At 36.8% G+C, this 25,397-nt stretch overlaps 2 protein-coding genes and 1 pseudogene across 2 annotated transcripts; 1 reads left to right on the forward strand and 2 right to left on the reverse strand.

The window, feature by feature from the left end:
* Positions 1–824: 824 nt before the first annotated feature.
* LOC110774749 (histone acetyltransferase HAC1) lies at positions 825–13,693 on the forward strand. Its single transcript, XM_021979331.2, has 17 exons — positions 825–1,279; positions 2,337–2,659; positions 3,757–3,868; positions 4,093–4,417; positions 4,502–4,960; positions 5,052–6,820; positions 7,589–7,885; positions 7,982–8,260; positions 9,203–9,331; positions 9,476–9,676; positions 9,760–9,902; positions 9,997–10,309; positions 10,685–10,824; positions 11,239–11,317; positions 11,432–11,824; positions 12,760–12,977; positions 13,088–13,693. Exons 2-17 carry the CDS (start codon positions 2,463–2,465, stop codon positions 13,197–13,199), a joined length of 5,166 nt encoding a protein of 1,721 aa, XP_021835023.2. The 5' UTR covers positions 825–1,279; positions 2,337–2,462; the 3' UTR covers positions 13,200–13,693.
* A 2,331-nt stretch (positions 13,694–16,024) lies between these two features.
* Positions 16,025–19,265, reverse strand: LOC110774744 (CDT1-like protein a, chloroplastic; annotated as a pseudogene).
* Positions 19,266–19,996: 731 nt separating this feature from the next.
* On the reverse strand, positions 19,997–21,863 carry LOC110805792 (glutathione S-transferase U8-like). Its single transcript, XM_022011412.2, has 2 exons — positions 21,409–21,863; positions 19,997–20,851 (listed from the first exon to the last, which is right to left on the reverse strand). The coding sequence occupies exons 1-2, from the start codon at positions 21,736–21,738 to the stop codon at positions 20,495–20,497; spliced, it is 687 nt and encodes a 228-aa protein (XP_021867104.1). The 5' UTR covers positions 21,739–21,863; the 3' UTR covers positions 19,997–20,494.
* Between the last annotated feature and the right edge of the window lie 3,534 nt (positions 21,864–25,397).

Below are 25,397 nucleotides of genomic sequence, written 5' to 3' on the forward strand. Positions count from 1 at the left end.
ACAAGATACAATATATATAGGGCATCCAATAATCTAGAAGCTTCCTGAGTTTATTAGTACAAGTTCCTTATTTTAAGGGAAGCAATTATAACTACTGCCAAGTAAGTAGACTTACACATTTGCTGAATGTAGTAGTATGAGGTGGCATTACTATCACTAATCAGTCATCTAACAATATTATTTACAGTTAGGCATGGTTGTAGCCCTCAATTGGGCGATGTTGTAATAAAGTCTCATTGTAAAAGTTGTCCTCTCACCTTTTAAAAACCGTCATTTATCACATGTTGTATTTCATTAACGAGTTATTTCCTTGAGTAATAGTTTATCTTTAAGAACTTTAAAATCTGTTGTGTAGATTCATAAAAAAACGACGTAAAAGACATTACCATCACTGTCCACAATATATTAGTTTTATTCAATGTTGAACAAATTTCGAAAAACACAACAACGTTCTATTGTGATTTTCTTCAATGCATTCACAAGTTATGACCAATATATCATTCCATTTCAGACCGAGTATGTGTTTAACTTTTCAAACAACATTTACTTCGTAGTAAATTATAATTTGAACTTTTTTTTTTTAGGGAAAAATTATAATTTGAACTTCGTAACAAGATACTAGTGAAAAGGAACAAGGAAAGACTAAACATGAGTTTGGAAATTTCCTTAAAAGAATCACACACGTGATGTATTTTAAGTGTTAATAAAAAAGTAAATATGAAAGACAAAACATAATACTCCGTAGGAGTGAATTACGGTCAAACGATGATCTGAAAAAAAAAACAAAATATCCCAAAAAAGGGAAAAATTAAACTCGACCCTTAAAACTGTGATGCCCAAATAAACGTCGAACGAACAAAATAGGAGAGAGAAACAACGCGAATTAGAGAGAGACACACAAAAATCAAAATTACAACTAACTTTGGAGAACAATTTCGCAATCAAATTCAATCCCAGAACCCTAATCTTTTTATCCTAACGTTTTCAATCCCCAATTTTGACCTCAAATTTGCCATATTTTTTTTAAAAGGTAGGGTTTTGTCAAGAGAACCCTAATCGGTGCAACTCAATTTGAAATTGAAGAAATTGGGTCAGTACAAATTAGGGCTTTTGCTACAATCGGGATTTCGACGACGTATTTAGGAGGATCTGCTTCATTGAGCTTACGATCAGGGTTAATTAGTTTGTCAATTGTTGCACCGAGTGACTGAAGCACCGTCATTGTGGTTAATTCGACTCAATTTATTGGGGTTTCTTTATCTTTTCGATTGATTGTAAGGTATGTGATTGTGCACTTGATTTTTATTTGATTGCGCAATGTAAATTGAGCTGTGATTGATTGTTTTCCTTCAGGTGCAATAATACCAGTGTGAAAAGAAATAGTTTTTGTGAAATTTGAATTAAGTATTGCATTGATTCTATGGAAACAATCTTGAAGATGATAAATTGATAATAGGGTGCAACTGATTTTCTTCTGTTTGAAGGGAAATTACCCGCCAACTGTTGTGGTGCTGCATCTTATCTATTTGAGTTGGTTTGGTACTTTTGAGATAGGAATTAGATGTATTTAATGGGTGCCGAAGGGAGCGAAAGAATCGAGTGGAGTTATTGGTAATTATGATATCTTTATCAAAGTTGAGGTATTTGCTCAAATATTGTTTAGCATCAGTGGATACAAACTGATAGGGTTGTGTGTGTGCGCGCTTGTGTCTCTGGTGCGATTAGGGATACAACGTAATTGCATTTAATATCTGTGGGTGCTATTCGGGATACAACGTAATTGCATTCAGTATCCGTAGCGGAATCAGATATTTTATTGAGTAGCGGGAAAGGGGATGTAACTTATGTGCATTGAGTGTTTGGGATACGATGAGTAGAGACTCCCCTATTGTTCCTGCTGTTTTCTGCTATCATACTAAGACTATTTATTGCAACCTTATCAACATGTGTTGTTTCTTAGAGATATTTATGGGCGTGAAAAGAAATTAATATTGGATATCATCTCATGGTAAATTGCAAGTGTATGGAGATGTACACTTATATACTCACTTGACACTTGCACTTTGATATATCGGGACTCGTCTTAGTCCGGCATTCTCTATATTTTGAATATATGAATCAGATGACAGTTTCTGCTTTGTGTATCTTCTTGTTCATGCATATTTTTGACTGGAACTGATGCTGATATTCTTCTTCATGGTTAGAAGGCCGACCTTTTTCCTTTTTTTTTTAATTTCTCTTCTTCATTTAGTAACTAATTTATGTCTCTGGGTTATCCCACAAAGAAATAGTCAAGTTTGAGCAAAATAGCTTTTGAAGTTGCCTTCTTTTTACAGTGTCCTTGCATGGTGAAATGGTGCCCTTGCAGTGGGAATAAATCATGTGCTGGAGATGAATGGTGAACTGACCTCATATGGTGAAACTGATGCACTTTCAGGCTTTTGGTAATTTAAGAGTTGAAAATGAATGTCCAGGCACACGTGTCAGGTCAGATCTCTGGGCAGGTACCTAACCAGACTAGTAATCAGTTGCCTGGATTGCTTCAGCAGAATGGGAATACATTCCACACGCAGGCTCAAAATCTAGGTGGTCAAAGTAATTCACCAATGATAGACACTACTGAGGTTTTAAGAATTCGACGGTTTATACATGATAAGATGTAAGATCTTTGTCAAGAGTGGATCTGTTGGTGATATTTGATGTTAGTTTTCATGCATGCATGTCCCTTTTTGTCTTAAATCTTCACTAATAACTATTACTACGTAGATGTATTGTTTCAATTAGGTATAGCTGTATATAACTACTCCGTCCTATATGGAAATTGCACTCTTATACGGCTAGCATAAAATCAGAGGGAAGGGAGATCTGGATTAGAATCAGTACTCTAGAGTCTAGACTTCCATGAACACGATAAAATTTGAAGTTTCTTCAGATCTAAGGTTTGAGGGAATTTCCTGGATCTGTTAGTTGAAGATGAAATCTACCATATGAAGCTAGAAGACATTGGGGATTTCTTTCGACGAGGAGGGGAGAGTTGGTTGAGATGGCTGTTGCTTCAATTTCATTCTCCAGTCATCTGCTCATAGCTTTATCTCTCTTCTCTGTGTACAGCTGGTGTAATTTGACTGCAACAATTAACTAGTGTTGCTTTAATTCTCCTTATTTTGCAATTGACTTTTGAATTGGTATGAGGTCAGTCTGTCAGTCATCATTTTCTAGTTTTGGGGTTGTGTTGGGCACTTGGGCCTGATTTGTACGGAGTATTTGGGCACTTGGGCACTTAGGCCTGATTTGACTTGGGCCTGGAACCTGCATATGATTATGAGCCAATATTGCACAAACACAAACACAAACACTGTATACCATTAAAAATTATGTTGAAAAAAGAACACAAATGCATATTTTAAAACAAGTTTATAAGTGCCGCATCCCTGTACAATTGTACACGTGTAAAATTAGGACAGTGTCCCTTCGTCCAGCTTTTGTAAATTTGTAACACATTCGGATTTGTACTCCAATACCTTAGTTCGAGTCCAAATAACATAGGTTATTATCAGTTCTGAAAAATGCACTATTAGGAGGCATTTCTAACTAGCAATGCTCTGTCAGGCGTTTCTGGCTGTTGATAGTTGTACTTGTTTGTTAAATGTATTTCTACCTGTGTAGAAAATTCCATTGAATAACTATTTTTCTTTGGTTATTCTGGAATCCTGGTTTATTGATTGCAACACTATAATTTTTCTCTATTGTTTCCAGCTATGAGATTCTAATGCGGAGGCAACCACATCCAGATGAAAATGTTGTACGGAAATTGCAAGAACTTTCAAAACGCTTGGAAGAGGGGCTGTTTAAATCAGGTCAAACAAAGGTAGACTTGTCCCCTCTTTCTTTTACTCCTGGGGTATCTGAGGCGTAGTCAGTTTCTTTTTGATTTGTTGTTGTTTGTGTATGGTTAGATGAGCTTGGAACAAACAATCACTTCTCTTAATTTATTTGTATTTTTCTTTTGGTTTTCAACAAAGGTTCAGGTCCTTCAGGGTCTTCAACGTACTTTCTTGTTGCCTATTTGTTCTTGATTATATTCTTTGACAGGAGGAATACATGAATATGGATACACTTGAGATCCGTTTGCAGGCATTCATTAGGCGAACACCACAGACCAATCATGCTCCTCAACAGTCACAATTTATGAATACTCCTACTCCTGTTGGTACGATGATACCAACACCTGGTATGCAACAGCAACACAATGTAAGTTCAAATATGATGGTATCATCTGCAGTGGATCATTCTAATATGACCACAGCTAGTACTTGTGGCGGCATGCCATCCTCAACTCAAGGGATGGGAAGCTTGATGCCCAATTCCAATGGCTCATTTTCTAGCCTTCGTGGTGGTTCTTTCCATGGAGCTGAAGGTGAGTACAATGTGTCATAAGTCAGTCGAGAAATGTTATAAGGTTATTTTCCTGGGCTTTTTTCTGACAGAATATCTTTATCAGGATCTCTTTCAAATGGTTACCAGCAACCGCCTTCTAGTTTTCCCATGAATTCTGGCAGTAACAACGTAATGGCTGGGCAGAGAGTTATGAGCCAAATGATTCCTACTCCTGGGTTCAGTGGCAATAATAATCAGGCATTTATGAATGTGGATAACACTAGCAGTGGTGGTGTGTTATCAGGTGTTGATTCATCGGCTGTGTCACAACAGGTGCCTCTAAAACACGGTGGTCAAAATAGCCGCATGTTACAGAACCTTGGTAGTGCAATGAGTAATGGAATGAGGTCTTTAATGCAGCAAAGGTTCCAAAATGGGTCTGTGAACAGTGGATTTGGGAACAATCTCCCAATGGTAAATGGTTCAGGCTCTTCAGATAACTATTTGACCACATCATCTTTTGGTGCCTCTCCTAGACCGTTGCAACAGCCCCATGACCAACATCAGCGCCCTTCTGTTCAAGGTTTTTCTTTCTTACCCTCTCATTTAATCTACTTTCGAGTTTTGGTTGATGCTTAATTTACATTATCTGATGTAACTTGTGTTTCTGGCAGGTGATGGATACAGGATGAGTGCTGCTGATTCAGCTGGAAATGGAAGTTTCTACAACACTGGAGCTCAGGGTGGGTCCTTGATGAATAATCAGAATGTAAATCAAATGCGACCACAGACTATAAGCAGACCTAACTCCCAAATGAATCAAACTAACATGCAAGCTGTGCAATCAGCTTCATACATAAGGCCTCAATTAGCGGAACAGGTTGAAAAGTTGAATTTTCAATCATCACCTAGAGAAAATCATTCACAAGCATATGCTAAACAGTATCAGCAACAACCTCATATGCTTCCACAGCAGCAGCAATTTGCTTCAAGTCGTCAGCAGAAGCAGTCTAGTGAGCAGCAGCAATCTTTTGGGAGAAATGATCAGTTTGTTCATTCGCAAATAGCATCTGATCTTGGCAGTCGTGTGAAATCTGAAGCAGGAATGGAGCATCAACATGAGGTTCTTCAGACACAATTTTCTTCTGGGCAGCTCCAGCTTCCAGAATCTCACAATGAACTTCATCATGATTCTAACGGAAATCTTATTAGAAATTCTCAATCGTCTTCTGTTCCACAAAGGCCTCAAGACATGCACTCCACGCTCCTGCAAAATCAACCGCAGATGATGTCTGATGAGGCTACTACTGAATACAATAACATGGCTTTTGGAGCGTTACCAGAAGCACAACTGCATGGTCAATGGCATTCCGAATCAGACAGATCGTCATTAGCTGGAAAGTTGTCGCATGAACAACATCTACAAGAGGAGTTCCGCCAGAGAATGCTGGGGCATGATGAAGCCCAGTGCAATAATTTGTCTTCTGAAGTGTCAAGCATTGGCCAAAATATCGCTCCTAGGAGCACTGTGGATCAACCCAGATTAGTTGGTGCACCCTTGAGCTCCGGGAATCCCGCTCGTGAGCGTAATTATAAGAATCAACAAAGGTGGCTTTTGTTCTTGCGTCATGCACGTTGCTGTAGAGCACCAACAGGAAAATGTCCAGAGCGTTTTTGCTCTGAGGCACAAAAGCTATTGAAGCATATAGATGTCTGTGATTCTCCTTCTTGTCCCAAACCTCGCTGTTTGCCAACCAAAGGACTTCTACATCATAATAAGCTTTGTGTTTTTGCTGGCTGCCCTGTTTGTGTACCTGTCAGAAATTATATACGTTCACATGGAAAAAGAATTATTCGCAAGGATTCTGATTCTGGGTTGCAACGTTCAATTGCTGGTATTTGCAGATCATCTGAATCTGGAGAAGCTAAGGTTAAAGGCACTTTAAAGCCTTCTGAAATAATGGTTGAACCGTCAGAAAGCCAACCTGCTGTCAAACGCCTAAAGCCAGAGCCTTTGTCCCAATCTGCTACTCCTGAGAGTGGTAGCATGTTTGTATCAGTTAATGCCAGTAGTATATCTCATGTTTCCCACAGCGTACAACCAAAAGGATATGAGAAAATCGATAATAGTTTGCAGGTTAAGTCTGAATTTTCAGATGTGAAGATGGAGACTTTAGCTGGATCAAACACTGATGTTACTGAGGTCAAGAACATTATAGTTGATACTTCTAATCAGCAGTTGGATGGTACGTCTTCCTTGATTTCCTTGGAAAAGGAAGAAAGTGTCAAAGTCGAAAAAGACAATGGTCAGCCAGAGGAAGTGGTTTCTCCTGAACTAACAAAGTCTGGAAAGCCAAAGATTAAAGGAGTATCCTTAACTGAACTGTTCACACCGGAGCAAATAAGGGAGCACATCTCTGGTCTTAGACAGTGGGTTGGGCAGGTCTGTCTCAGTTCATATCTTCTGTTTATTCACTGTTTGTGCCTCTTTTCCCTCTAATCAGTGGGTATTGGAAATTTAATTTTCTTTGTCTTAGTATGCCTGTTTGCCCTCATCTTTTCTTGTATATATTTTTTCTTATTCTTGTATTTTTTTTAACTGTTTTCTTGCACTCTCATGTAATATGGAATGGACATTATGCTTCATGTTTTGAGTACTTTTAGGTTTTTGGGGACTTGTGGAAATATGCTTCTTGAAATATGTGTTCTTATTTCACTGCTCATACTTTTCAATTACTAAGGGGAAAAATGGACTCCTGATATCGTCTTTTATCCATATAGACGGTCCTACTGAAACTAGCTTTCCTTGTTGGCCAAAACTTTTATTTGTGCTAGCTGAAGAAAAGGAAAACCTCTAATTGAGTCTATCAAGCGAGGATACTTGGTGAATGGACATAAAGCGGAAGACGCCCATCCTTAACGCAATTTATTATTGCAATGCCACCAGAAAATAGATTGTCATCATATTTTGTGCTGTTGTGTGTTTTGAGGACACTTTAACTGATCATCTACTTTTAGAAGTTGGGTTTTTATGTTTCAGATCCACGAGTTAGGTCGGAAACCGGCATGTGTGAACCTAGGGCAGTGATTACATTTGCAAACATGTGAATATGGTCAATGCTTGACATCAATTCCTTAACTTAGGTGCTTAGTACATTGCTTGTTAGTGAAATTTACCTGCTCTTTCTGCCCCTTGTTTATTTTTTTGCAGAGCAAAGCTAAGGCAGAGAAAAATCAAGCAATGGAAAACTCAATGAGTGAAAACTCCTGTCAGTTATGTGCTGTTGAGAAGCTCACGTTTGAACCACCTCCTATTTATTGTTCTCCATGTGGTGCTCGAATAAAGAGAAATGCGATGTATTACACTGTGGGAGCTGGTGATACACGACACTATTTCTGTATTCCATGCTATAATGAAGCCCGTGGTGACACAATTGCTATAGATGGAACTCCAGTTTCCAAATCTAGGCTGGAGAAAAAGAAAAACGATGAGGAGACTGAAGAATGGGTATTTTCTTCAGTACATTATTTCATGTTGTTGCAGCCTTATGTAAATCCGCATATGACTTTAAAAAAAAAAATTTGTACTGCGTTTCCTTTGCAGTGGGTTCAATGCGATAAATGTGAAGCTTGGCAGCATCAGATCTGTGCCTTGTTTAATGGAAGACGGAATGATGGTGGTCAAGCTGAATACACATGCCCTTTTTGTTATATGCAAGAGATTGAAGGAGGAGAGCGCAAGCCGTTGCCACAGAGTGCTGTTCTTGGGGCAAAAGATTTGCCAAAGACGATTCTCAGTGATCACATTGAGCACCGGCTATTCAAACGATTGAAACAAGAGAGACTAGAAAGAGCGAGAGTCCAGGGTAAAAGTTATGACGAGGTAATCTTCTATTGTCCGATGTATGGTCAGTTTTTATACATGCTTTAAGACTCCCATAGACAACTCAATTATTTAGCTAAGACACTTGTGTCTTTCTGCTTTCCTTTACAAATCCAAATAACGAATTACTTATCAGGGCTCATATTTATTTCTATCTGCAATCTACTGGTTCTTATTGTTATTATAAAATGCTACGGAGTATTTGCTAATGCGAAATAGGTATTTTGGCTCAAAAGTTCTTACACTTTCACAAATGTTTATTGGGCATTTCTGTTGTGGGCATTTCGTACCAACATAGTTTGAAAATTTAAATGCTTTCTTTTATGTTGTGGTCTTGCGGATGTTTTATTCTTCCGTACCTCTGCTTTTGGATTCTCTATCAAGTTTCACATCTAATATTCCGTTTTAATAATAATTCCCCCAATCTCTTCACCTATACTTTTTCCACAGAAATAACAATTACATTACCTCTGTAATCTTCTATCACTTTTTTTTTTTGGAATGACAATAGAAAAGGAAATCACAAGTTATTTCCTAAAACCTTGTCCCACTGATTGATAATTCTGGGATGGTAGAAATTCTTTACTTGACTTGTGTCGTGTGGATGCTTGTGTTTCAGCTGCATCTTTAAGGTATGAGGTAACGATCCTGAGGCATAATTTAGAGGTGTCATAGTTGAATGGCTCTTCTTTGCTGCATAGTTAACAAATGCTAGTGCGCTAGTCCTCAGAAATCTGTGCTTTAAGCAATTTCATTTCATAATCTCGTGGCTTCATATTTTAATTTTTTAATTATATAATAATGTCCACAAGTAGTGGCGGAAACTGTTTTTAAGAAGTTGTACTACACAGTATGAGAATATGCAGTATGGTTTTGGTTTTATCAGTTCTGTTACGTCTTATCTCTTATGAATTCTGGATGGAAAACTTTGGTATTTGTCAGATTCCTGGAGCAGATGGAATTGTTGTTAGAGTTGTGTCGTCTGTTGACAAGAAGTTAGAGGTGAAACCACGGTTTCTGGAGATCTTCCGTGATGAGAATTATCCTACGGAATTCGCATATAAATCTAAGGTATGATTTTTTAGTTTGAGCAAATATATCATATAACTTTATACTCCAAAGCCAACTTGGCTGACTTCTAAGCCCTAAACTTTTATTTTTTATTTTTTGTTTTTTACTTTTTTCATTGTGTGAGTAACCAGCTTCTTTCTCCAGGTAGTTTTGCTTTTTCAGAAGATTGAAGGAGTAGAAGTGTGTTTATTTGGAATGTATGTGCAAGAATTTGGCTCAGAATGCCTGCCTCCAAATCAGCGCCGTGTTTATCTTTCATACCTTGATTCAGTAAAGTATTTTAGGCCTGACGTGAAAGCAGTGACGGGAGAGGCTCTCCGTACATTTGTTTATCATGAAATCTTGGTATGTTTTGGCGAGTGTTTTTTGTGTAATTAATGATTGATTAGTGTCTTTCGGTTGAAAACAATTAATGTGCGTCTTTGCAGATCGGGTACCTTGAATACTGTAAGAAGCGAGGCTTTTCAAGTTGTTATATATGGGCATGTCCACCTTTAAAGGGTGAAGATTATATTTTGTATTGCCATCCTGAGATACAGAAAACACCGAAATCTGACAAATTGAGGGAGTGGTAAGATAATTGATTTTTCTTGTGATGGTTGTATTTTACCCCCCCCCCCCCCCCCTTCTTGATGATTGACGAGACATTGATTTTTATGCTTTAGGTACTTGGCGATGCTAAGAAAAGCTACTAAGGAAAATATTGTGGTCGACCTTACTAACTTATATGACCATTTCTTTATACAAACTGGTGAATCCAAGGCCAAGGTCACCGCAGGTAGGCTGCCGTATTTTGATGGTGACTATTGGCCTGGTGCTGCAGAGGATATGATCTATCAGATTAATCAAGAAGAGGAGGGTAGAAAACTCAACAAGAAGGGAACGACAAAAAAGATGATCACAAAGAGGGCTCTTAAAGCATCTGGGCAATCAGATCTTTCTAGCAATGCATCAAAGGATCTTCTTTTAATGCATAAAGTAATCTTCATATCTGTCACTGATGCCTCTCTTTTTCAATTGCTGCTGCTGCTTCTTGTAATTGGTTCTTGTTTAGCTATTTGTATTGTAGTGAGAGTAACTATGCAATTTGCTGGTAACTTTCTTCCATGACCACTCCATACCCCCTTCTAAATTAATAATGAATGGTTATGGAAATCTATGAAGAATAAGTGAGATTTGGGGAGGACAAGCATTACCTTGGACATTAATATGGAATTCCCCTCACTATTTACATATTGAGATGATGATCTTACAAAAACCAATATGTAGTGGGCTTTTATCGTATCTTAACTCATCATCAGTAGCCTATGATATCGTGGTTCTCTAACAGTAGAGTTCTAATTTGTTCTGCAGCTTGGAGAAACGATTTCCCCGATGAAGGAAGATTTTATTATGGTCCATTTGCAGCATTCATGCACTCACTGCGGTTTGTTAATGGTTTCCGGTAACCGCTGGACATGCAATCAATGTAAAAACTTTCAGCTGTGTGACAAGTAAGACCCTGATTGTACAATTGTGATTATGGCGCTTCATTTGAGTTTTTCTTTTCTTCTAGTTGGACATGCAGTATTTCTAATTTCTGTTTCTATATGCCTTAAAATAATAGTTTGGTCTTTTAGCAAGAATCTTATTATCAACCAACTTTTTTAAAACTTTTCTGATATTTATATTTGAAATTTATGTTTCATCCGTGTGCAGATATGTGTCATTTTTTATTTCCTTGCCAAACTTTGATTATTAAAATATTGAAAAAGTAGTATTTGATTTGTTTTTAACTATAACAAATTGCTGGTCGAAGGTGTGTTTTGCCACACGATTAAGGGGATAATAGTGATGATCTCTCTTTGAATTTAACAATATTGAATTCAATGGATATTTTTCTAAATCTCGAGTTGTTTTTATTGCAGATGCTATGAAACAGAACAGAAGCGTGACGACAGAGAAAGACATCCTATCAACCAAAAGGACAAGCATGCTCTTTATCTGGTAAGTTTTTATGCCTGTGCCGTGTTGAAGAAGGTTCTTTGGATGAATTTAACTGATTTGTCACGATTTCACACATTCCTTATTGATAAGCATTCATGTGACTTAATGATTTAGGTTGAGATAACTGATGTACAAGATGACACCAAGGACAAAGATGAGATTCTTGAGAGTGAATTTTTTGATACCCGGCAGGCATTCTTGAGTCTTTGCCAGGGGAATCATTACCAGTATGACACTCTACGTCGTGCTAAACATTCCTCCATGATGGTGCTATATCATCTTCATAATCCAACTGCCCCGGCATTTGTGATAACATGCAACATATGTCATCTTGATATTGAGACTGGTCAAGGTTGGCGTTGTGAAACATGTCCAGATTATGATATATGCAATTCTTGTTACCAAAAGGATGGAGGTACTGATCATCCTCACAAGTTGACAAATCATCCTTCTGTGGCTGATCGTGATGCACAGAATAAGGAAGCTAGACAACAACGTGTTGTACAGGTATATATGCATTTTCCTTTACCCTACACTCCTTGAACAGCTTTTTTGTACACCAATTTTTGATCTTATTATGGTTATCGTAATATGATGTCCTGGGATATGGTGTTCCCAGAAGTAGGTGATGGCAAGTTAAACATCCAATCAGATAGCATAATGGTAACAGTGGTGGTTACGTATACAAGGGAGATATGAGAAAACATTGTGGTACTAAACTGGTGTAGAATAACAACCGTGGGCCTTATTCCTTTCCCTTAAAATGATATTGCACTCGTTAACATTTCTTTTTACCTGAACTATCACTTGATTATTAGTGTCATGATGGTCCCATGCCTAGTTGGGAAGTGTTGTAAGGATTCAGAAATGGCCAAAAAAAGGTAAGTGTTGCGAGTAGTCAGGAACAAACGGTGGGGGTAGTACATCTACATACTTGTATATCTCATCATAATAATTCTCGTCACAAACATTTCTCTTCCCGACTTTCCTGTTGCTGAAGATGAATTAGCCATTTTAAGTACGTCAAACCTTGTTAGATATAAACCTCTTACGTAGTATTTGTTCGCACTTCCTTCTTTTCCTCCTCATGAGAAGGCATCGCCACATCGCTGAACTACTATTACTATATCCTTCTTCCTCAAAAACAGCATTCCTTATTCCCATCGGTAAATAATCCAGGGTTTGACCATAAGTTTACAATACTTGTGCTGGTTCCAGTAGAGCTACGAGCCTCTACAAGCTTTGAATGAGTGGATTCGATATGGGTTCTTGTGTCTTGACTTCCTAAATGTCTTTCTTTGTCCCAAAGTGCAGTTGTCATACACTGCTGGAATTGAAGAACAAATAAACCCTTTTCCAACTCCCACCCTATCTATATATCTGTCCCTCTTTCTATCTACCTATGTGCAACTTGTACTAACATAATATGTTATGTAATCCAGCTACGAAAAATGCTTGATCTGCTGGTGCACGCATCACAGTGCCGTTCACCACATTGCCAGTATCCCAATTGCCGGAAGGTTAAGGGGCTTTTCCGTCATGGGATACAGTGTAGAACTCGTGCATCTGGTGGTTGTGTTCTTTGCAAGAAGATGTGGTACCTTCTTCAACTTCATGCTCGAGCTTGTAAAGAATCTGAGTGTCACGTACCTCGATGCAGGTTTGTTTTTGTTACTACAAGAAATTCATCCTCTCTTTACCATTATTGATTAGATATCAGGAGCTTATTTCTCAAACTGTAATGTTTTTTTTTTTTTTTTGCATGTTCAGGGATTTGAAAGAACATCTAAGGCGGTTGCAACAGCAGTCTGATTCGCGTAGACGAGCAGCTGTGATGGAAATGATGAGACAGCGAGCTGCAGAAGTAGCCGGACATGCTTAATACGTGTACATATTTCTGGACACTTTGGTTAATATTCTGAAGAATACTCATCAGCAAGAGAAGAGAGTCTCTTTCATGGCAGGAGAAGTGATACGGACTTTGCACCTCTGTACAGATTTAATATGCAGAATATTTCCTGCTTCTGAAACTCTCCCTTCCCATTGAAGACACTTTGCATTATGGAGGGCACTTCTTGTCCTCAAAGCTTACTGGCATCTCAAAAATGGAGCACCGGCGCTAGTGTTCATCTTCGTGGGGTGGAAGAGTTGGTGATTCTTTAATTCTATCCTTTGTGTATTTTCTACAACCGCCATCGTTGGGTGGCAAGTGTACTATAGTAAGTCTTTATATGTCAGAGAAATTTTCCTTTTTTGTGCAATGGAAGGTAAGGGGGCGTTTGCAGTTTTGTGCCTTCTACCTCTTATACGTTCCCCTTTTTTGTAGAATATTTGTTTCATTTTGGAAAGGAAAAAAAAGAAAAGTTGCTTCAAAAAGTTCTCATGTCATGCATGCCTTCATTTATGATTTATTGTCCTCGAAGTAAATTGTATCATAGTATTAAGAAAGGTAAATGATTTTGACATACAAAAAGATTGATTTTGGCACATTACTGTTAGACACAACTTTCCGTGCTTTAATCATAAGATGGTGTGTCAAAATCAGTTTTTGTTCAGAAATTAGTGGTTCTTCCGTTGTTAGGAATTTACACCCCAAAAAAAAAGGCCCAATTAATAGGCTTCAAAACACAACATCTAAAGTTGGTTTTAGTGGATCGATTCACTTTGATGTCAAAATTAAGGTTAGATATATACAGTTTGATCATCCTCATAAGTTGGTGAATCATCCTTCTGCTGATCGTGCTCGACATATACAGGTATCATCGTTTCATTTATCTACACCTTGTGTAGGTCTTGCCTTCTTATACTACCTTTGCTCTTAAAAGTTTCTTTAACCCTTGGAATATGTGTCCAATGTATGAAAATTTTGACGGTAAATTGTCACTATTGTATACGTCAAAACGTTATTATGTAAGATCTTGTTAGATTAGTCTCAGTATGTATGTTCAGAATATCAATTTTTTATAATTTTTTCACATATGAAATTTGATATATTAATGGTTAAATATTCATTGGAGTTGGTGCAAAGTGTAAAAAACTGAACAGAGGTAGTACATGTTAAGATCTGAGTTCAATTTCGGATATCGGATCCGATCCAATCCGAAACTTTCGGGTCAGGAAAATGTGATCCGTATCCGATTCTAAAGTTTCGGATATCCGAAAATCGAAAATGATCCGAATTCAATAAAAAATAAAAAATTATTCATGTTTTACATTAATTTTTTCGGATATAAGATCCAAAATATCCGAAACCTTGAAATCATATCGGATATTCGAAAATTTGTATTGGATAATCGGATTTTTCTATTATTTTTTTGAAATATTTCGGAGAACTGAAACGGAAACGAAGTTGATCCGAATCCGATTCGAAAATCCGATTTTTTTTCTTCAGATATCCGATACGAAACATTAAAACCGGAACGGATATATGTAATTTCGGATCGGATATTTTGCACACCCCTAACTTCATAACACGATGCCTACTAGCGTCACACACCCGTCTTTGATGCTACAAAAATCTTAAGTATGGAAAATGCTAAGGAACAAAGGTTTTTGAGAGAATTATACAAGTGTTTTATGATATGTACAAATGAATGCCAAGTCATATTTATAAGCTGATGTCTGTGTGTTCTCTCTTCTCTTATCCCTTGCGTATTTGCTAACCTCTACTCCGTCGAATGCTTGGATTGCCAGAAACTTTTGGTATATTTTCCATCATGTAGCAAACTGTAAAACTCGTGTACCTGGGGGATGTTGTATTTGCAAGACGATGTGGTATTTTCTTCACCTTCACTCTCGAATCTCGATGTTGTAAGGACTCTAAATGTCTCCTACCTAGATGCAGGTTTCTTCTCCCAAACTCTTAATCAACCTCTTAATTTGTTACTACTAACTACCCTTTTCCCATCTTTGATTCAGAAGAAAATAAGTAGGCCTTGTGGCCATCTAACAGACAAGGAAAACTCATGTTCCCGTACTTGGAAACACAGATGACATACTCAGAAAATGCGCCATGTTAACTAACTCATATTGATGTTTGCACAACTTTTGGATTGAATTCAAAAGAGGTTCATTTGCACCGGTATTTTAGCTGAAGAGGTGGGTGTAAGATTGTCAGGCGACTTTTTTTTAAGTGGTAGCAGATTAGCAATTTATCAGAGAAGAACTACATGCCCTGTTGAAAATGTCAGGAACCTACTTTTCTTAAGTGCATGCTGTTAGATTTTAGAAAATGCAGCATTGTCTTTCTGCTTCCCCTGTCTTCTCTCTAATTTATTGTCTCTTACTGGAGGCTTATAGTAGCTTTTTTTAATCCAAGTAGCTTAATGTTTCTTCTTCCTCTTGCTAGAAATTTGGGCATAAAAGCTTTGTACCTAATTTGCAGTTTGATGCCTTATTTGTGCATCCTGAATTTCCGAGGTTAAGTTTACACATAATATATGAGTGAAGATCTTGTGGTGTTTTTAAGTATCAAGATTTATGGCACACACGCACAAACCGGGGTGTATCCCGACCCCCAAATTCCCAGAATACAGTTGAGCTTCGTAGAATAAGATAAATTTACAGTGTTTTTTTTTTTTTGACAATGAGTACTTGAAATAGCTTTTTGTTTAGAAGAACAATTCTGATGAATTTTGTAATTGTTCCAACAAAAAATTGCAATTCTTATACGAGCACATCAAATAATCAATGGTGCACAATAACATATTTAACTCGAAAGGGGTGTTCCCGTTAGTATTTCCTTCTCTGATCACATAATCAATAGGGCATTACACTAATCATGTACAAAACACAGTATGGCTGAAAGGTTACACATTCACATGATTCATCCATAGTGCTTTTCTTTGTGATCAACTTAAATAAGCTAACAAAAAAAAAAATCCTATATATGCTCTCATATAGTCAGTTCCAGAAGCCTTGAAGTCTCATACTGCTTCTAACAGCTTGGCGCGATTGATTCAGGACACGAAGCTTTGTTGAGGCTGCAAATGCCAAAAAGGACATAAACGTCAGCCATCACTGCAAAACGTAAAAAACCAAGGTATAAAAAAGAAGCATTTAAGAGAACCTACCGTAGGAGAATATCACCACTGAGAGAATGAAGTTCAGATATGTATTCTGGGGCAAATTCCTGTAGCAACTGAAACTGCTCCTCTATCTCCTCTGTAAACAAAGAAAACAAAAACTATAATGAGAACAGCGGCAAAAGATTATTGAAGATTGTGTCAAATCTCAAAGAGGATGAAGCAAACCCTTACTTCTATCAACAATGTCCAAATGGCCTGCAATTAGTTTGTAAATAAGTTCCTGTTTGGTGACAACAGGACGCCTGATAGACTGGAATAGAAGAAGAATCATGTCAAAGAGTTTGGGTACTCCTGCCATCAGCTGTTGCCGCCTCTTTTCTTTTGAGACAACCAAGTCCTGATCTTCTAAGATCTTCTTTTCTTTTTCTATCAACTGCAGTAGGATTATTCAGTTAGATGGAGCCTTTCTAATGTTGTTTACCATTGACAAATAGGACTATGCAACACAATCAGATATATACCAGGAAACTTGAGTAACTTACCGACTGTAAAAGGTCGTCTGGAAGTACATTCAGGACATCATTAGAAGAGTTAGAGCCTTGAGCTGTACAGCTGATTTCTCCATCACAAGCTCGACTCATTTGTCCAAAGTTTAGGGCCCTGCGCTTAGCTGATTTATTTGGTACATCACTACTACAATCATGTTCTGGGGTAATTGGGGTCATCAAAGGACGTTTTGATGGGAGCAATGCAGGTGTGGCTGCCATCAGTCTTATTGGTGTTAAAGCGAGTTCAGCAGGCGTTGAAACAAGTTTGGCAGGTGTTGAAGCGAGCTTGGCAGGCGTTGAAGCAAGTTTGGCTAAGCTAATGGAAGATTCGTCTTTGGCCTCAGTGGCAGTGGCGGTGGCAGTGGCGGTGGCCTCCTTCATGGGAGTTTCTGGTAAGTGAGATGATGGGTCAGCTCTAGACGAGAACCGCCTCTTAAAAGAGGGGGCAATTCGTAACACTGCAGGTGGAGTAGGGGTTCTGCACATGCTCAGTTCAGGTTCCTGCTTCGGCTGATAAAACAGCTGCGGTAATTCTGCCTCATGAACTTCATCATCCTGATTACAAACAAAAATCATTCATTAAATTCATGTTCCAAAATCCTGCAACACCAAAACAAGATACTATACACTGAGTATGAGGGAAAGAAAGTTATACCTCATCATGGGTTCTGGAATAATCTGCGAGTCGTGACTGGAAGATCCCTTTCAATTGTTGGGAAAATCCACCAACGCCTTTCATGTTCTCGCCGGCATCTACCTCGAGAGACACAAGAAGCTCCTCTTTCATACAGTTTGTTTCTCTGTCTTCCTCACGGATTTTCTTTACCATGATTACCTCTGGCACAATGTGCTTCAGTTGGGCCAAGTGATGAAATGTGAACCTCCTATAATCAAATAAGAAAATTTCAATGAAGAATTACAAATTAGCAGCAGGTAAAAGGAAGATTGATATTCAAAAATATATTGAACAGCTGAGTTTTGTATTACCTCTCTGTCAAAGACTCAATACTACGAGAAAGCCTGGTAAAGGTTGATGGCTGTCTTTTTAGCCGGAGCAGTCGAATTGAATTAACCATTGCATTGAAGAACTCAAATAAAATCACATACCTGTTAATTATGTCATTACCAGGTTAGTATAACATGTAAGTCACAAACATAAACCAGAATTATGATGTTCTATAGCTCATACTCCATACTATTTTGTTCAATTGTCAACAAGAAGCATAAACCCAATTCACCAATATCATCACCTCAATGTAGCTCTACCCCTATTTTCTATGCAATTTCATAGATGTGGACAACAAATGCAAGATATCAGATGAATGCACAAAAATCAAAGTGAGTGGCTCCGGCCGTGAATTGGAACCAAGATTCATAATTGCACTAATCCAAGGTTACAGAATTACTATTCAATTTGTCTCGGATTCATACAAATTTTCAATAACTCCAGCATTTCATAGATTAATCCTAGACTACTACCTCATTCACCGGACAAGATAAAACCCTAATTTTATCAGATTTAAGTCATGTATCAAATTAACCCTTAACAATATCAAACTAGTCAAATGAAATACAGAATAAGCTCTAATAAATAGCCACATTTCGAAAAAGCAAGAACATTATACTGGGACTAAAGTAAAACATCAAAGGTCGAAGACAAAAACCCTAATTTCCGACAATTCTTTAAACACCCAAATTCACAACCACATCCAAATTCCCAAATTCATCCACAAATTAATCACTCCAAACTCACAAAATTCCATTGCAATGTACAGATTGGCTATATCAAAACCAATCAAATCAAATCTCATGAACACGGCTCAAACCCTCGATTACAAAAATAAATAAATCAAACATTGTAAAGAAAGAAATAGCAATAGGGGAATAGGATGAGAAATAATACTTCTGGGGCAATCCGTTGAGCTTCTGAGAAACTCCAGAACTGGGTTTGAGTAGATCGGACCTTGGTTCCAAAGCGGCGCCGTCAGTTTTAAGAATGCGGATCTGACGCGGCTCAGGAGTAGCTACCATGGGAGTGACTTCCGATGAGGAGAAAGAATGAGGGTAGCTGGTCTTCTTGGGGGTGATTGTTACTGCTGATTGTGATGATTCCCATGTCTCCATTTTTGCTTGATTTGTGGGTTGCAGAGGAGAGAGAAAATAGAAGCTTCCGACCGGTTTCTGTTGAAGAACGAGAAATGAGAGGAAGAGAGAGAAAATGGTGGTGATGGTGGTGGGAGAACTGGGTATAAATGTAGAAGAGCTGCTGCTTGTGGTGGCGGGCTTAGTGTTTTTGGCGGGAAGGATTACGCGCCAAAGCTTTCCCGGGAGTTCTTGTGGGCTTGACAAAGATGGGCTCACTAACTAAACAAACTTTAAACCTAATCTTGGCCATTTTCTTTCTCGTTGTGGACAATACTGGTCGTTTATATCTCGTCCTCTCTCTTTGTCTCAAATTAATAATCATGTCCAGTCACGGATAGTGTAAGGTCCTGTTTAGTTCACCTTATTTCTCTTGACCTGGACTGATCTGATATAATATATTCTGATCTGATCTGATAGAGTATAACTAAATCTTACACTAAAAGAGTATATCTTGGCTTTGATATAGATAAAATACACGTCCCATGGCAGTAAAGGAAAAGTGTTACTTCATGTTATTCTAGTATTGTGTCGTTGTGGTGGATAAGGCATCGAGCTAGCTCGCCTAGTGTTTTACGCCGGGCCTGTCACAGATTATCGCAACCCTCCTCCCCCAGCCAGGCTTGAGACCCGCTGAGAATGCCACAAAATGACATTGACGGGCGGAGTTAAATTGACAAATGCAAGTATTTTGAATAAATTAAGGAGTTACTACATTGATATTAAATAAAATGAGTTGACATTATTGTTAATCGTTTATATTTGCGTATGTGATGTATAATGCTATTATTTTCTCCAAATTTTCTATAAAAACAATATAATAAAGGAAACTTAATTTTCTTTTCAATCTTATCGAATGAGTAATAAAATGATTGAATTTGACTTTTAAAACCAATCCAAATGTCAATTTAACAAACAAATTTTAATCTTTGACTTTATAAAGATAAGCTGAAGTCATAAACCTTGTTTCCACAAGCTAAAATGTAGTTACAAACTAGTACGTAGTAGTAGTGAAATAGTACAGTGTACACCAGTGCTATGTGACTACAAATGGACTTGAGATGAAAATTCTTAGTGAGTGTTTTGCCATCATACGAGTATACGACTATACAATCCCATGTTCACACCTCTTTAAGTAATTAGAACGAACTCTAGATTACGAGTTGATTTTGGTGAATGATTGAGTAGAACATTCAAACTTACACATAGTAATTAACCAAATCAAGATGAACGAAATATGCCTTAAAATGGCTCAATTGAGATTCACAAAGTAAGCAACACTAGTATAAGTCTAGTATAAATTGTGCATAAATTCATGTAATTAATTAACCCAATAGAAAAGGGGATTAACATATTTGTTTGTATGACCAAATGGCTGCAAAAATAGTAGCAGAAGAAGTGAAGTGTTTGATGAATAAGACGATAGATAAAGTCCGTCAATTGAATTTTTGTTACTTTCTTCATCGTTTTGAAGCCTTGGCAGCTTCAATGCGGATTTGGTAGTAAGCAACGAGTCGTTCCCAAGGGGGGAGATTTTCTTTAACAACTTTACAAGCAATAAAATCTTGTTTCCATTTGAATAGCAATGGAAATGCCTCTTTTGTTAGTATTTCCTTTCCAGCTGCCTTTTGAATTGCGTCAAGCCAATATGCAATGAAATTGGCTACTATGTCAAGATAACCTATGCTTGCTCCTCCAAAGAATTTCTTCCCTTCTAGCTCTTTTTCTAGTGTTTTCAAGTTCAATCGCGCTTCTTTTTCAGCTATTTCTTGTTCATTTTCCGGTCCCCAAAAGGCTTTCAAGATCGATGGCAAACACTATAATTACAAACAGAGAAATCAATTAGTTTCATTTCATATACGACAATTCCAATTTCAATCAATCTAGATTTTGAAAATGTAATGTACAAAATTAAACAAATCACACTTTCATATTCTAAGTTGATCAATATGTAGTATATCATCCAGAATTCCAAACTTAATTGATGATGGGCCGAGTTTGGGCTCAAATAAAACCAACCCAAGTTTAAATTTTGGTTGGACTACATAAAAAACCTCCCCAAACACCAAATTTGGTAAAATTACTTTTCTGCCCAAGTTACTCCCAAAAGGCACATTTTTTTTTACAGAAAAGAACAATATCATTAATAATCAGTCATACAACATCAACTACCTCTAAAATTAAGTATACAACGAAGTTTCCAAATAGAATGACAAGTTCCCCTTAAAGATGTATGCATTTTTTTCTTTTCTTTTCATACAAGCTAGTATAGAATGAGTCAATCTTCAAATGAGCTACATTGATCAAATCATAAGCAAAAACACGATCATTTTTATTTAAATGGAATGTATGAATTTACACATAATATGGTTACCTTGTCATCAATGAATCTAGCCCAAAATCGCGCCGTAGCACGTTCATAAGGTTGTTGAGGCAAGATAGCCGGCTTTTGGTCGTTCCACATCTCATCGATGTACTCCAAAATCACAAGTGATTCCGCGATGGGTTTACCATCGCGGACAAGAACAGGAACCTTATGATGAACAGGATTGTATTTCAGAAGCTCAGGACTTTTATTTTGGATATCTTCTTCAATGTAATCATATGCTAAACCTTTCAAACTTAGAGCAATCTCTACTCTTCTACTGTAAGGGCTGCACCATAATCCTAGCAGCTTCATTTCTGGATCAGCAGCCATAATCATCAACTCCAATTTTCGACGTTTTCTTAAAATATCTGCAGTTTTTGGATCAGGATTCAGGATACAATCTTTTTCTTAATTAGACCTTATAGTATGAAAGTTCATATATATAAGGCTTATAATTGATTAAGAACATTACACTAGTTTAATTAATTAGTTATATATCATAATATAATGTAATAAATATTAAAAGTTCAGTCCAAATCACTCTCATTGTATTGTAATTTGTGTTGAATGTTCAAAAAAACATTATACTAATTAATAGTGACATGATCAATGATATCATTTTAGTAATTAATTTGACTTGGATCCACTTTTTTAGTAGAATTTTTTAAAAAGTAATTCCTTTTGTGTCAAGTATTCAAGTTCATCGCAACATGGAAGGGTGTTCTCTGTTTTCTGGGTCAACGCCACTAAATTCTTGTTTATTTTTGGTTCACACTGATTAAGGGAATGTAGTACAACTAATTAAGATCATTATCATTGATTAACTAGCTAGTTTGGTACTCATTCTCTCTTAATCTTGACGACTGTGAGAGTACGTGTAAACGGATAGCATTCTTGTGTTGAGTAACAACTGCACTCAAGAGTTTGTCAATTTAATTTGATTGTACCATCCTCCGTTTTATATATTTTTTATCGGTAACTTTTGTGTAAAACCGCCTTACCGGAAAGACCACTTTGATTGCTTAACTAATTGGTTCCATTTCTTAACTAATTAGTTTTGGCGTTGAACTAATTAATTTCATTGTTTAACTATTTGATTTTAGTATTTAACTAATTAGTTCTAGTGCTTAACTAATTGATTTCATTCTTTAACTTATATGACACCAAGGTGGTCTTTTGTGAGCATGTTTGCTTCAAAGTAATTGGGCGATATGTGCCTGTATTTTGACCTCCACACGGAGTGGAGTTAGCTGAAAACTTATTATGTATGTGCACTCTAATATTTAAGTAATCAAGTAACTCATTTTCACCAAAAAAAAAAAAAGGTGGTCTTTTGTGTAAGACCGCCTTATATAAAAGTTTGTAATTTTTTATGGTATATCTAGGGTTCTAGTATGTTTATAAAACTATAATTGTGTTAGTTTAGGAATCTAATAGAGTCCTAAACCTAATAGAGTTATATTATGGTTTCTTATCTAAACCAATTAAGTAACCCGTTATGATTAAGCTATTAAATTATATTATCGTCAATCAATATTATTCTCAGTAGTTTAACATATAAAATGCTTATTTGGGAGAGTTTAACATGAAATAAAAAGACTGATATATCATGTGCATAACACGAATTTGGTGTTTCATAGACACCTCGATCTTGCCAAAACAGTTTTGGCATGGTGGTTAAAATCAAGAATTATGCGTACACGGTAAACATTAGGCTCGAATCCCTCTCTTTTTGTAATTTGTATTGCCATTGTGACTCTAATTCTATTTGTGTCACTCTCTTTAAGAAAATTAGCCGAATTCAATTCATTAGGTCATTTGTGAGTGGGACTCCTCAAACTGGTTGCTTCATTTGTTTTGTTGGAGATAAAAGTTCATCATCTTTGATCTTGTTTTAAAGAGTACTGTATAATTATCAAATATTTGTTTTAATGTGTATTTTAAAAACCTCAACTTTATAATCTTTATTAATTGAAATCGGCTTAATCACGACATTAACCGTCAAAATTTATCTTGGAACGGAGACTGTGTAAAACAAATGAGCTATACGTTAAGACACAATGCCATGGGTGATGGGTGCACTCTTCTACTATGTATTACTACGTAGTTAGTTAGGCCCGTCCAAACCGGTCTGATTCGTTCAATTCGATTTTTGTCGGGCTTAGGAGGGATCACATAGCCCGCCCCGCCAAATCCATACCAAACTCCATAAAATTTCAATTATATACAATGTTTAACAAAAAAAGTGCCTTTAAGGGAATTGTCCGTACGAAAGTGAATCTAAACCAACATCCCAATTTGTGAGAAAAATAATTGCAAACAAGAACTTTCCTCTTCAATTTGTTTATCAATTGATGCTTCCATTTTCTTCTTTGTCGAAGAGAATTTTTCAAATGCAACACAAAATTAGTGCTTTCAACGTACATCCCTATCAATTTTTTGGGTCTATGGGCCCACATCCCAATTTTGGGTTGGCAATGTGGTCCAACGTTAAGTACAAGTGTTATTCATTAATAAGATTATAATTAATCAATTGGATTAAGTAGACTTGGCATCATTCTATTGGTGGTGCTCTACCACTTAGACGATGCCACGCGGTACGAGCATGCAATTTCTTCATGACTAGCACAATTATATGTCTAAGGGTGCTAAACTTATCATCACTTGATTAGTTATACTAATGAGCATGGAAAGTTTCAGATAATTGGCGGCATGAGACACATTGCATGTTCATTGTTCAAGACCACACATCTAATTATAATAGTAATAATATAGTAATAGTAATAATAATAATAATTTTATTATTATTAATATTATTGTTATTAATATTATTATTATGTAAGATATGTTTAATTAATCGTATTTATAAATAGTATTTCCATGATTAGTAATTCTAAAGTTTGGATTTTATTTGTAAATAGTAGTAATATTTAGAATTATCGTGGCAAGGTCAAATGCATGATAATATGAGATACAAAAGAGAGAATATTACCCCATGCAGATAGTGAAAGGGTGTTTATTCAACCAAGTCCTTGCCGGCTGCAATTGGTGACCACATAGCACAGTTGTCATTTTACATTTGGTGGAAAGGAGATTTGTTCTGGCTTACTAAACTCCTAACAAAAGCTTAACGGAGCAAATACTAAACTAAAACTAAACTCGTAACAAAAGTCATCTATATTCGACGGGAGGGAGGGGCCGGGGGATATACTACTAGTACTCCCTCTGCTACGTTTCGTCACTATGTTCTTGTTTTCATATTGCGTAAGCAATGCCCAATGCCCGTCGTGTGTTACAAGGAGCATATTCATATAGCCCTGCTTTTCAAAAAAAAAAAAAAATCCGCTTAGGTCATGTTTAGACCATCTTATTTCAGAATCTTATTTCAAAATCAGATCAGAAAAATTACGTTCAGATTAGATCAGAAAAATATAAGTTTGAACTAGATCAGATAATTATTTTGGATTATTATCCTTATTCAAATCAGTTATAATATGGACAATTGAGTGTCGATCTAGACACGATTTGGGCAGATCGGTGCAATTCTGGACATGATCGGGACATATTGATTCTGATATGTACATATCATTTTTGATATGGACAGATCGGTTCTAATATGAACATAATCAGAATAAATATATTCTGATATAGATATGACTATAAGAAGATGGATCTGCTCTAATCTGATCTGGACAATTTCATACCGAACAAGCAAAACATTTGGTAAAGAAAGAAAAAGACAAAAGGGTGATATGCGCCCAAACATGTTTCGATTAGTGGGCTTGGCCCAATTTCAATAAGATCAATCAAGTACTTCGTAAGTTCGTAGTACTTTGATGCCCACGCGGTACGAGCATGCAATTTCTTTAAGTCTTTATTGTTTGTTTTATTGTATTTATTTGTCAAATTTTACATAAATTCTCATTAACATATACGAAATAATATAATTGAGTGTTGTCTTGTTAAATTTGGTTCAATATATAGTTTTTTAGAAT

Source organism: Spinacia oleracea, chromosome 1, assembly GCF_020520425.1.
Source record: "Spinacia oleracea cultivar Varoflay chromosome 1, BTI_SOV_V1, whole genome shotgun sequence".
NCBI classification, from domain to species: Eukaryota; Viridiplantae; Streptophyta; class Magnoliopsida; order Caryophyllales; family Amaranthaceae; genus Spinacia; species Spinacia oleracea.